The sequence below is a fragment of the Vanacampus margaritifer genome, chromosome 8 (assembly GCF_051991255.1).
Source record: "Vanacampus margaritifer isolate UIUO_Vmar chromosome 8, RoL_Vmar_1.0, whole genome shotgun sequence".
Lineage (NCBI taxonomy): Eukaryota > Metazoa > Chordata > Actinopteri > Syngnathiformes > Syngnathidae > Vanacampus > Vanacampus margaritifer.
This window is the reverse complement of record NC_135439.1, coordinates 7,574,829-7,587,650: the sequence shown is the minus strand read 5'-3', so window position 1 is coordinate 7,587,650 and position 12,822 is coordinate 7,574,829. Positions and strand designations below refer to the sequence as shown.

The window sequence follows — 12,822 nt, the reverse complement described above, 5'->3', positions numbered from 1 at the left end:
TCTACACCTCCCACCATGTGTATTGGCGCGCTCGGAGCTCTGCGGCAGGGAGAGCGAGCATGACAAAAAGATTCTCTCTCTCTCTCTCTCTCTCGGGTGTGTAGGAGGGGGGCGTCGTCCTCGTCATCCCACCCTGACTAGCTGACCTAAATGTACAGTAAATGCACCTATTATACATACTAACTTTATAAAAGAATGTTGTGGTACATTACATTGTAATTATTAAAAAAGTTTTTTGCAGCCAATCACATTGCAGCAAGGCGTGTCCAGCCTATTCATATGATCATACAGTTCAACTCCTCTCTCAGCTCATCAGTGCAGCCCTAATATTAGTTGCTCTACGCAGAGGATAAATAATTCATTACTCTGAGTATTTTTAGATTATCTGTCTATATGTTGCTGCTGAATGGTTTGCGTTCAATCTGTTACGTAAAGGGTTGAAGCACTGCAACAAAGGAAGCTATTTAGCATTGTGGCTGTTTTAAATATACAAGGTGTCTTTGTCTTATATTTATTGTGACAGTATACTTCAACTGGGAATGGCATTAAACTGACTTTTTGAAAAAGGGTGGGTTTTATTATTGAGAAAAGACAACATACATTGTCCAAGTCAGACATTTTTTAGTAAAAAAAAAATAATAATAATAATGTTGGGGTGTGGGGAAAAGTATGTAGGTTACGAAAGGAAATTTTTTTTTTTTTTTTTTTTTAAATATTTTTGGGGAGAGCTCAGTATTGTTCATTCGGTACTGCCGATTTGACATGTAATCATCATTGCTCTCTTTTTTTTTTGAATTAAATTAATTATTTGATTAAATTAAATGAAATTAAAAAAATATTCATTTATTTTTAAAGAAGTTTTATATATCATTTTAGGGGGACAATCACATTTTTGAGAAGTTATTTTTACAACAACAACAACAAAATTATTCTAAAAGTTACAGTATATATTGTAAAGGGGGCAATTATATTTTTCAGAAAAACAAGGTATACTGTATAGCGAAAAACTAAAAATTTCTTCTTAACCAGACTTTGATATGGATATAGCATGGAGAGGGTGATGCGCCAATGAAATGAGCACATATTTGAAATGTCGTCCTCCAAGTTAAAAGCCTTTATTATTATTTGAATGTTTTTTTATTAATTCAATTAAAAGTTCATCATTTTGGCCGTTAGTCACGGGACATTAAGTCCATTCAGTATCATGTTGGTGACAAAAAAAGATACAAAATAAATACATGTGTGGTTTGAAGGACAAAACAGGTGCTTTTCCATTTCAGTTTCATCTGATGGACACGGGTCGCCCTCATCAGTTTGGAGGCATATGTGAGTCTTCTTTGCAGCAGGTTATTATTTCTTGCCAAACCTCTGCGGCACCGCCATGCTCCAAATCTGGCCGGGAGCCTCCTCCCACTCGGGAGAGTTGATGTGATCCTCCAACACGAGCGGCCCTCGGGACGAGCGGCCGAACCTGCCGGGGTGGAGTTGGGAAGAGGATTTGGAGACATACGGGAATTCAAAAGGGCCTGACTGACGATACGATAATAAGATTTCTATGAATAGATCTCTTTATGGATGGTAACAAGTTTAAATAAAAATAAAAAATGCTTTTGGTGAGAGATAAGCATAAATCCTGCAGGTCCTTTTTTCAGTAAGTATATTTACAGTGCAACCTGTCATGTATGGAGGACCAAAACTGCCCAAATTAAAAAATACATAAATGCCTAAATAAATAAATGAATAAAAGTGAAAATAAAAACTGATATAAAAAAAATATTTTTCAAAAATTAAATACATAAAAATAAATATAAATGGAAATAAAAACAACAAAAAATATATATCCCTAAATAAATAAAAGTAGAAATAAAAACAAAAATAAAAAACGAGATTCAAAAAATAAAAGTAGAAATAAATACAAAAATAAATATATAATTAAATTAAATGTATATATATATAGTGAGTTTTTAATTTTTTTAGTTTTGTATTTATTTCAACATTTATTTAAAAAAAAATATTCCTTTTTTATTTTGGAATTATTTTCCATATCTGTTTTTATTTGTTCTTTTTTTTCTTCTTTTTTTTGTTTATTTTGCCTTTTATTTATTTTTAATTTTGACAGTTTTGGTCTTCCATAGTCACGTAGGTTCAAAATTTTAAGCCTAATATGCAATATTGTATTTCTATTGAATATGTGGCCAGCTAACACCGAGCTAGCAAAAAACGAAACGGAGTTTGCAAATTTGGACGCCGGAACTAAGAGACGAACTAGCTTAGCTAGTAGCGATGTAGCTGGATTGAAATTTTGTGTGCCTTTGTGTCACGCTTCTAATAAGTGCAAGGGCCCGACCAATTAATTAGCTGACACATTTTATCGGCGAATATTAGCTCTTTTAGAATCGGCCATTTTTTTTTTTATACATTAACAAAACATTAAACAAAGATAATTAAGTTCAAACATTCCGCCATTTTAATGAATCGTCAAATTATAGAATACTCTTCATTTCAAATGAAAATGTGTAAACCCGTTGCGAAACAAGTGCATGTCGCCGAAGTAACTTGCACCAACCTCTGCGGCTGATGGAGCACCGAGTTGCGGGCTTCTCTGCGCGTTCCCTGCAGCAGAGCTCTGAGCAGCGTTGCAAGCAGACGATCGTCCGCTTTGACGCTCGCCTGGTGGCCAGAAATAACATGAGACATGCGCAGCATGTTATCAGGAATAGCAGATGTCAGGAAAACACTCTTTCTGAGGAGATGTGTAAAACTCCTCTTTAATGTATGCCTTGGATATTGCAAAGCCTTGCACACTCTTACTCAGTGTTGCTCAATATTTCATTTATTTTTAACATCACACCCTATGGGGCATGTGATGCTCCACTTTAAACTGTTTTATCTGACAAGAAATCATATTTAGTAACTTTTTTCAGGAATGTTTTAAACCGATACCAAAATGAGTAAATCGATACTACTATCACTTTTAACACATCAAATTTCCCCAAGAAAACAATGACAAATCATTTCATTCCTATATATATCCCAATTTAGCCTTTTTCCTTAAAATTGCATGTAATGAATGACAATTTTCTACTCTTCTGATTTCTATTTTCTAATTGTAAAACGGCTGTTGGCCAAATCCCAACAGTGGAATACCGAAACTTTGAATATATTATCGGTACTCGCCTAACCCCACTTTTTACACATAATTAAATTTCTTAATTATTTGATTTTATTTCTAATTTTCCAGGGTTGAAATTATGATTTTACTTTTAATTAACTAATTAATAAGTAGGCCTTTACAGTTTATGGAAATCAATCACATTTTTTGTGTGCTTAATTTTGGGGCAAATTAAATCAAATGTTTTTCTCTGTTTTTTAGGACATTTTTGTATCAATTAATTTATTGGACCGGTTAATGTATTGTGTTTATTTTTTTTAAATATATTTTTTAATATACTATATTTCAAATATTTTGTATGTGTTTTTTTACAGTATTTTATTCCCTATTTTTGAATAATAGTATGTAATAATTGGCTGTATTTTTTTTGTACTATATTTTAACAAAAGTAGTTAATTCATTGATCTATTAATTGCAACTGCAATAATTAAATGAAATAAATGTAATAAATAAAAATATTTGTTTCATGTCAAATAATTTTACAATGTATTATTTTCTAAATGAATGAATGAATACACAATAGCATTTCCAGTCTGACTTTCCACAGAAAATCTTTCCGAACGAGCTGGTTGAGATCCAGATGAAAAGCATGCGTATGCAGAAGATGTTGTGAAGTTTTTGATCGGCCGTCTCACCATCTCCAGCAAGCGGTTGTCCATATTTTCCTCTGAGCTACCCGCCGTCGTATCTTCACGATCCTCCAGAGCGCCTCCGACGTGGAGCCCGTGGGTGACGCCCGCCAGCGCCATCAGCGCCACCAGAACGGTCACCGCCGCACTTGAGTCCATGTTGGTCAGCCTAGGGAGGAAGAAGAAGATTTTCCAGAAACACTCTGAAGGACTTACAAGCAGTAAGTGCAAGGATGAGAGGCACCGACCTGGCCGGCTGTCTTTTATACACCGTGTGCCGCGACGGCGTGGAACCTCAGGAGAGCTGGAGAAAGATGTCACGGTGCTAATGGGAGCGAGGGACGGGATGGAGGCCGGACGCGAGGCCATTTAGGCTCAGCGTCGGAGTATTTAGTGACGACAGGAGACGGTCATTACGTGGCCCAGAGGACAGCGCGCGGCGCAATCGCCAACTCTTATTAAACAGATAAATCCCCGCAAATGGGCCGTGATCCACGAGCCCCCCTGACGACAGAGGAAACGTTCATCAGCCTCTTAATCGGGACGCAAGCCGAGACGCCACGCAGCGGCGCTTGAACATCGCAATGGATTGTGGTTGGAACTTTTCATTTTGAAAGGGAAGTCAACCGTAAACATTTCTTGGTAATAATATGTGAACTCGCTAGTCTAAACATGACATTCTAATTAATATTATATTTGTGGAATATGACTTATGCAGCAAAATCCAGCTGTTTTTATCCATCTCAGGGGGCGGCCATTTTGACACTTGCTGTCGACTGAAGATGACATCAATGGTGCTCACGTCTCAGGTAACGACCAATCACAGCTCACCTGTTTTCTGAAGCTGTGCTGTGATTGGTTGTTACCTGAAACCTGAGCAACATTGATGTCATTTTCAGTCGACAGCAAGTGGCAAAATGGCCGCCCCCTGAGATGGATAAAAACAGCTGGATTTTACTGCTTAACTCATATTCCACTTATACAATATTAACCAAAAACTGTATTTAGACTAGTGGGGCTGCATAGAACATATTATTGTCAAAAAAACATATTTTGGTTAACTTTTCAACCTTAACTCATTCACTGCCATTAACGGCTTTAGACGTCAAAAATCCATTTGAACTATTTCTATTAGTTTAACATTTTTTCCACTTTTAACAAGAGGATAAAAACCTAAAAAAAAACTATTATTATACATTTAGAACAGATATAAAATTTGCGATTAATTGTGAGTTAACTAGTGAATTCATTTTAATCGCCTGACACCCCTAATTTTTAAAAAATCTTTTTTTAATCTATATATATAATAATAATGAAGTAATCATTTGGAGCCATTTTTTTATGTAAAACTGACTGATTTCTGTAGTCCTTCATTTAAAAAAAAAAAAGATTATTAAAAATCAGGGGCGTCAGGCAATTAAAAGTTTTAATTGTAATTAATCGAATGACTTCAACATTTAACTCGCCATTAATCATAAATTTTATATCTGTTCTAAATGTACAATCAAAAAATCTAGGTTTTCATACTCTTGTTAACAAAAGTGGGAAAAAAATAAAACTAACTAGAAATAGTCCAAATTAATTTTTGACGTCTATAGCCGTCAATGGCAGTGAATGAGTTAATCAGCATCATCATGTTTGTGAGATTTATTGTGTAGTAATTAATAATCCCCACAGCGTCCATGCTTGACGTCAACACGTCTTAATGGCTGATCGGCTTGAGGCGAACAAAACAAACACACGTTAGACACACGATGGATGTTTAACCGCCATGGCAACCAGCATGTCATCGCCAGTTTATGTTTTAAATCGCGATCATAAACCTTTGCGTGAGATGGCTTTCTAATTTCCCCCGACACCATATTAAAGCGGGACATTCATTTCCAGCCGCCACTAATAAGTCCTCATAATAACTCATCACTGCTGACTCACTGGACTAAAAACCATAAAAGATGAGAAGAACATTTGGACAGTTTGGAACAAACGTAACTGTGTGTCATTTTGCATATGAAATTCCTACCCAAGGGTAACAAATGGTCGCTTTCCAGGTTGAAGTGAAATGACGGACAAATGTTTAAACTGGATCCATTCTGGATAACAAGGCACATTTTGTTCACATTGGATTTTTTATTACCGCAATTGCTGAAATCTCCCTTTTGATCCCTTTTAGTGGTTTGTACTTTCTCTCCTGGTGGTCACTGACTGGAATTAAACACTTCATTACTTGCTTGTGCTCAAATGAAATAAATCACTATCCAGAAAAATGTATATTTAAAAGATGAATTTATTATTTAAAATGTGAAACAACGTATACAATCATCCGTTAATTCTCAACCCCATTTATACTTTCTTTATTTGTGGCATGTGACATCTTCATTAAAAAAAAAAAAAAAGTTAACCATTTAACACTGTGCCAGAGTTACTGACTGTAAGTTAGCTTTGATTAACTCTCTGCAGAGTTGGTTTTACACTAAATAAATCAACTCTGTCAAATAACTAACACTGGCCTCCATTTAAATCAGTGTTACACTAAGCGGGTTGAAATCAACATTTTCAAATATTTAACACCAACATTTTAACACTCCAATTTTTTGCAGTGTACCTTTATAGTCATTGTTTTTTTTTCCAATGTAATATTTTTATTCATTAGTAGAATTTTTAACCATTTCATGGAATTTGAATTTATTTTAAGACATTTCAGTTCTTATTTATTTTTTAATCATAATCATTCAATTGCATTTTTACTTATTAAGAGAATTCTAACCATTTAATCGATTTTTATATATATTCCATGATATATTTATTTAAATTCATTTTTATCCATTTGATAATGTTTTCTTAATGGTGGAAGTTTTAACTATTCAATAGAATTTGAATTTCATGATATTTACATTTATTCCTTTTTTTTCTTATCAATTTAATAGTATTTTTGCCAAACGCATCATGTGCGGTGCGCGGAATTTGACGAATGTCTGACAACAACATTTGTTAATTCAATTTATCATTATTTAATGGACTTTAATTATTTACTGGACTTTTTGTGTATATTTTTGTATTTAGTGGCATTTAAAAAAAAAAAATTCAAGGATTTTCCTTTTACAAGTAGTTTGATCACCTCAGATTAATTTGTGAAATACTTTTTTGTTTGTCTGTTCAATGCAGTAAACCTTGAATTTTTTGTTCTCGATAACAACAGAGCCAAAAGTATGCTAATGGGATTTCGTTTAAATAATTTTTTGATTCACACAGTTACAACAGTGCAGCCAAAGAAAAAAATAAGAAAGGAAACAGAGGAGATGGCAACAGGGGGCTTCATTATGCCACTAACACAAGCTTGTCCAGCAGTAGCTACAAACACAAGCGTCATTCTTTATATTGCTGACGCACGCCCAGCGTGACGTTCCGGGAAAGCCTCAGGCAGCTACCAAGTAAGCAACTGTGCACATGATAGACGTTTGCATGAGGTCAATGTCAGCATGAGAACTACATGCAGCTTGATTCCAACTATTTTTGCTGTGCACAAAATCCATCCATCCGCCTTGGGTCACAGACGTCCAAAAACTTTTGAAGATGCTTTGAGCAAGGACTCACATTCAATATTTAATCTCAGACGTATTTGGCTTTCATGCTGTGTAATCAAATATTGACATTGATAGCACACATTTTAGATGCAATTATTATCTTGGATTAAACCTAACCTCATACATGCGGGCAATATTATTACAATATATTATTATTACAATATTTTCAGAATTTCAGTATTTCTGAATTTGCATATTCACCGATTTTTGGGGGGAGATTCTTTTCTTTTTTTTACCGACATGCTGCAAATCTCACTGTTTGTACTCAGGCCAAAGCAATAAATGTATTACTTTGGTGCCCTCTAGTGGAATCTTAGTGTTGTTGCGAGGTTTCATTTATTGCTAGTGTATCATTTCATTTGAGGTGTCTTGTTTTGTTGGCAGTTTTAAATGCACCTTGTGACAACAAAAGTTAAAGTATGTTTTTGCTTATCTCCACTACTACTACTACTACTAATATATGGAGGACCAAAACTGCCAATAAAATAAATAAATGAATAAATAAATGAATACAAGTGAAAATAAAAACGGATATAAAAAGTATTATTAAAAAATGTAATACAAAAAAATATCTATATATGTATCCTTAAATAAATAAATAAAAGTCAAAATAAATAAAATAAATAAAAAACGAGATTTTATACATTTTGTATATTTATTTTGTATTTATTTCGCCATTTATTTTTTATTTTATTTTATTTATTTTTTTTATTTATTTTTTTTTTTACTTATTTAGGGATATATTTTTGTTGTTTTTATTGCCATTTTTAAATTATATTTTTACATCCCTTTTTTCACTTTTATTCATTTATTTATTTAGTCATTTATTTATTTTTAATTTTGGCAGTTTTGGTCCTCCATACTAACGCACTGCATTGACATCTTTGCCTTAATACTTACTCTACCAAAAACTCAGAAATGCCCTAACTTCAATTCTGATGCATTTCCTTGGAATATCTTACATCACCACCTGCTGGTCAACAACAATTCAACGCAAAGTCTTCAGCAGTCAACCAACTGTGAAGTTGCTGACGGCAGTATTTGTCTTTAGTGACTGACATGTCCATGATGTGTTTGAAGTGCAGCCTCCACGAGTGAAAAATCTTTTCGCCTTTATCAGTAAAAGGCATCGCCACTTCTTAAAATGAAAGCTGGTTACTCATTTGCTCCACTGGAGTCTAGTAGTGCCATTACAAAAAACTTATAGAAATGAAGAATTTTGCATAAAATTGCTGAAAATACTGAATGCTGGTGAACTTGTTCCATAAAAGTCAGCCTCACTTATCATCAGCGCTTATCCATGCCTGGGGGTGTCGCATCGCTCGCCCACCCACCCCGGGTAGCACTTACACTCAAAGCGAGACGTCATGAGCATCACCTCCTGAGCGCCGAGCCGTCCCAGGACCGTGTAATGGCGTCCGCCCCTTGCCCTCTCCTTGGACGTCACCTTCCAGTGGGCGGGGTGGAGGTGGAGGTAGACCCGCGACTCCGGGTCCTTCCTGGCACACCTGCCCCTGGACGAGCACACGGACTGGCTGCAGAGGACGGCCGCCGACGTCACGTTGACCAAATAAGGACCGAGGATCTCGTCTAGGTACCACTTGACGGCGTCGCAAGAGGCCTGAGGGGAGGGAATCATTTGTCAGTTGTACAAATGGGAATGATCAGAGCAATCTATGGATCAGTTGAAGAATTCTGTTCATATGTGGATCTGATTGTCTATTATTATGTATTGAAATAATTGAGGTAGAAAAATAGGCTAGGTTACTGTTTATGAAAGAAATTGAATTTTGTTAGTTAGCATTTTATGTCACAATATTGTTGAAATGAAAGTCATCTGAAATAAAAAAATGAAAAAAATAACATTTTATTTACCTGAACTGAACTCCCACACTTATTTGCAATTTTAGATCCACAAGACTTTAATCAACCCATACCAACAAATCTGTCTGTGTTTATAAGTGAAAATAGATGCATTGATTTTTGACTGATTTTCTTACAAGGCCGATAACATCCATTTGTACGGCTGCTCGATTATAAAGAAAATATTGATCAAGATAATTTTGGTAATAATTGAAATCACGATTAGGACAATCATTTACTTTTCGGAACAAAACAAGAAAATGTTTAAATGTAAAAAAATATTAAGACAAATAAAATTATTTGAAACACTATGTCTATATAATTATACTATATAATTATGCAAGTTCCTTTTGGATAAAACAAAATGTAATAAATTAGTTCATTAAATAAATAATAAAGTTGCATAAAATGTATAAATTTAAACTAATCAAAAATTTGTATTAATAATCTTTTTTTGCGATTATGCTGGTGTTGTAATTTTGTAGTGTAATAATTGAAATTTTAATTGAATTACAATTAATTTGTAGTAAAAGCAAAAATCTAAGCAGAAAAAATTGTTTTATTACCTTTTTTATTCATTTAAAAATATAAAGAATTAACAGCTTTGTTTAAAAATTATGGGGGGGGATGGCAGGGTGTTTCCAGGGTAATCAGCATGTGTTAAGCTAAATTAAAAACTAAGCAGGTTTTCTACTGTTAATAGTTTTACAAAATTTTAACATAATTTCTTAATTAATTTTTATTTTTTTTTAAATAAAAAAAGTAGGGAGTTCCCAGCGTCAGCGTCATTTTTTATTGTGGAAATTTTATAAGTGGAAATTTAAATAAATCCTTAAATGAGAAGTTCCCTGTAGCTCACTGAGTGACAAACGCATGCAAACGTAGCTAATTGGGCGTTTTCGTCAGGGTTCGTAAAAGCTTTCAAAAGATCTTCGCAGACAGTGAAAACTTGTCTGAATATGTTCAAAATGTCTTTGCAACAAAAAAAAAACTGTGAACATCTTACAAATCCTGAAGAAAACCCTAAAGTCACTACGTTCGCAAGAATTCACCACTCTTTAACGGCATTCAGATTTGTAAAAAAGCCGATGGCGATATTTGTCAAAAATATCGGCACCTATGCCTAGCATTGATTAAAAGTAGTCGTACCTTAGTTTTGGAGAACACATGGTCACCCCAGAGCACGACCCCTGCAGATCCCAAGGCAGCACTCTCTCCAACAGTGTAGACGAGATGCTCCTGCATGACACAAGCAAAACGATAACATGCTAGAGAACATATTTCTTTGCAGTTCTATGTTTATTAAAACATCATATCATCCGTTTTGATGTTAAAAATCATGACAGTATTTGTGTACCCCATTTTACTCACCTGAGAGAGAAACTGGAACGAGTAGGTGTAGACGATGGTGGCGTAAGGGACAACGGGCCGAGACGGCGGCGCCACTCTAAAGGCCTCCAGGATGCGGTGGCGAGCGTAGAGCGACACCTCCCTGCCGAGGTTTCGCATCTCCTGGCTGAGGTAGACGTCAGGATAGAGCGCCGACGAGACGTTCCAAAGCCACGTCAGCTCGTCGTTCCTCTTGGATTCCACCGCAGGACACCGGCCTGTGTAGTTGGTGCTTTTGTAGTAGTTGTAGCAGTTGGGGAAACCGTAGAAGCCCCACAGTCCACCGGGTCGCTGGTTCTGACCCACTTTCAGCGTCTCCTCCATGAACTTCCTCCCCGCCGCTTCAAACTCAACACGGGCTAAAGCGTCCACCTGCGCAGGTTTCCAGTCTGGATACCTGGACCGGACCAGTGCTCGTGATCCTTCCCAGTACACCTGTTTGGTGTCCCAGTTCCTCTCCCACACGGGTCTCCAGTTCTCCCAGTCCACTACAGCCAGGCCCTGGAAGTCTCCATCAGGGATGTACTTGCGGATATCATCTCTCGCCGCCCTCAGATGCTCGTCGAGGCTGGTGTTTTGCGGCACGCCACCGTTTACTGCCTTGCCTTGGCTGTAGTGCGGGTACGCACCCAGCTTGTCCGTGTAAAAGATGGTTATGTCGTCACCCATGAAGGTCTGATTTGGGTTCTGGCCGATGTTGAACGTGCCCAGGTCGAGATCCACGCCATACTGGGAGAGGCAGCCGGCCGAGGGGACATTCCACACACTTGCAAAGGGCAGCTGGGAGAAGGATAATGGCGACATGATGACGCCCGGAAGGTGACTGAGTAAGCTGAACAAGAGTAGCGGAAGAAGATGTAGGCAACTCATGCCTATGAGGAAGAAAAAAAGAAACTTAATATTAAGTCATATAAATCCATTTTAATATCGCCACACAACTGAAATAACTCGTGTTACGGGTCAAACATTTTCATCACAATTATTAGACAAGTATCTGTATTTAAAAAGCATTAAAATTTAACTAATGCAGAAAAAGACACTTTGGCTTAATTACTTTCACAAAGATATTTTTAACTAGTTTGACGACACCAAGATGGCACCCTTGGCTATTATTTACTGTTTTTAACTGTGTGTCCACGAAGGACCCCTGAAAGTCATATCCCAGCCACAGTTCTGTCAAGCTAATACATTACATCATCAAGAAGATGTCACATTGCTGTGGCTAAAAGAGTGGACATTGCTTCATAAGCTACGGCTTGTTGTAACCTGAGTTCTAAACTCAATGTTAAGAGATTCGAATTAAAACCAAGCATCCATTCGGCGTGTTTAGTGTTAAAGTTTTAGTTTTACTCATAGTGTTGCTACGCTTCACAATCCATAACGCCAACGAGTAACGATGAAGAACAACAACTACTCATTTTCTTATCTTCTTACTATGTCACACTTACCTGCCTTCGAAAGCAAGTATTTAAGTGGATAAATGAATAACTTGCAGCACATGCTAGGTGGGGGAAAAACACGCAAAAACAGCCCGTCTCGTGACTGGAATAACACACAAAAAAACGGGAAGAGGTACAAAACAAATGTGAGTTTGTGGGTTTTGTTACAACCAATTAGAATTGTCCTTGATGCGTATCCGTCCCGCCCTCCAGCCAATAGGAATAGCCAATCTGAGGGACAACAAAGTAGAGTTGAGACATTTTTCTTTCTTTTTTTTTAAGTGAGAGGGCAAAAAAAATGGAAAAATTGACAAACAGTATTCTCTCTCAAAACAAAAAGTCATGTGTTTTTCTCGGGAGAAAGTTGGAGCAATGGCCTGGTCAAACCGAGAGATAACAATGGCTCCCTCTAGTGGCCATATGGACAGATAACCGAATACAGTACGTACAGTACTTGTGATAAAAATATATATTTTTTAAAACTATAAAATAAAATAAACAGAGACAGCGGTTAGTGAATACAAATTTAGATTTTTTTTTCTAGCAAATTTTATTTAGAAAAAATATTTTCAAAAAGCAAAAGTTATAGTTCAACATTAAATTTGATTTATATAATTTGTAAAATGAGTTAAATTGCCATCAATTTGCTTAGTAAAATAAATTATAAACTATGATAATCAGAAATAAAAAATAAAATGGCAACAATGTCAACAAATACATAATGTATTTAGGTGCATTATGATAAAAGG

The 12,822-nt window shown here is 36.0% G+C and overlaps 2 protein-coding genes across 4 annotated transcripts; both read right to left on the bottom strand.

Moving 5' to 3' along the window:
* Nucleotides 1–1,091: 1,091 nt before the first annotated feature.
* On the bottom strand, nucleotides 1,092–8,881 carry npffl (neuropeptide FF-amide peptide precursor like). Of its 2 annotated transcripts, none has more exons than XM_077573449.1 (4): nucleotides 8,733–8,881; nucleotides 3,808–3,970; nucleotides 2,567–2,670; nucleotides 1,092–1,471 (listed from the first exon to the last, which is right to left on the bottom strand). In XM_077573449.1, the coding sequence occupies exons 2-4, from the start codon at nucleotides 3,958–3,960 to the stop codon at nucleotides 1,351–1,353; spliced, it is 378 nt and encodes a 125-aa protein (XP_077429575.1). In that variant the 5' UTR covers nucleotides 3,961–3,970; nucleotides 8,733–8,881; the 3' UTR covers nucleotides 1,092–1,350. The 2 variants fall into 2 exon arrangements, with proteins under 2 accessions (XP_077429575.1, XP_077429574.1); XM_077573448.1 differs by lacking the exon at nucleotides 8,733–8,881 and adding an exon at nucleotides 4,050–4,193.
* Nucleotides 4,157–12,206, bottom strand: hyal1 (hyaluronidase 1). 2 transcript variants are annotated; one of them, XM_077573444.1, is made up of 5 exons: nucleotides 12,083–12,206; nucleotides 10,617–11,506; nucleotides 10,395–10,484; nucleotides 8,761–9,003; nucleotides 4,157–4,305 (listed from the first exon to the last, which is right to left on the bottom strand). In XM_077573444.1, exons 1-5 carry the CDS (start codon nucleotides 12,132–12,134, stop codon nucleotides 4,192–4,194), a joined length of 1,389 nt encoding a protein of 462 aa, XP_077429570.1. In that variant the 5' UTR covers nucleotides 12,135–12,206; the 3' UTR covers nucleotides 4,157–4,191. The 2 variants fall into 2 exon arrangements, with proteins under 2 accessions (XP_077429570.1, XP_077429571.1); XM_077573445.1 differs by lacking the exon at nucleotides 4,157–4,305 and having other exon boundaries at nucleotides 6,068–9,003.
* Nucleotides 12,207–12,822: the final 616 nt, after the last annotated feature.

Bases quoted from the DNA above. Each gene is read 5' to 3' on its own strand.
- hyal1 (XM_077573444.1), bottom strand. From the start codon at position 12,134: ATGTGCTGCAAGTTATTCATTTATCCACTTAAATACTTGCTTTCGAAG. The intron at 9,004-10,394 runs GTACGACTACTT...CCCTCCCCTCAG, and splicing joins ATGTGTTCTCCAAAACTAAG to GCCTCTTGCGACGCCGTCAA. The intron at 4,306-8,760 runs GTGATGCTCATG...CTCTGTCGTCAG, and splicing joins GACGGCTCGGCGCTCAGGAG to GGGGGCTCGTGGATCACGGC.
- npffl (XM_077573449.1), bottom strand. From the start codon at position 3,960: ATGGACTCAAGTGCGGCGGTGACCGTTCTGGTGGCGCTGATGGCGCTG. The intron at 2,671-3,807 runs GTGAGACGGCCG...TCTGGCCACCAG, and splicing joins ACAACCGCTTGCTGGAGATG to GCGAGCGTCAAAGCGGACGA. The intron at 1,472-2,566 runs GTTGGTGCAAGT...CCACCCCGGCAG, and splicing joins GTGCTCCATCAGCCGCAGAG to GTTCGGCCGCTCGTCCCGAG.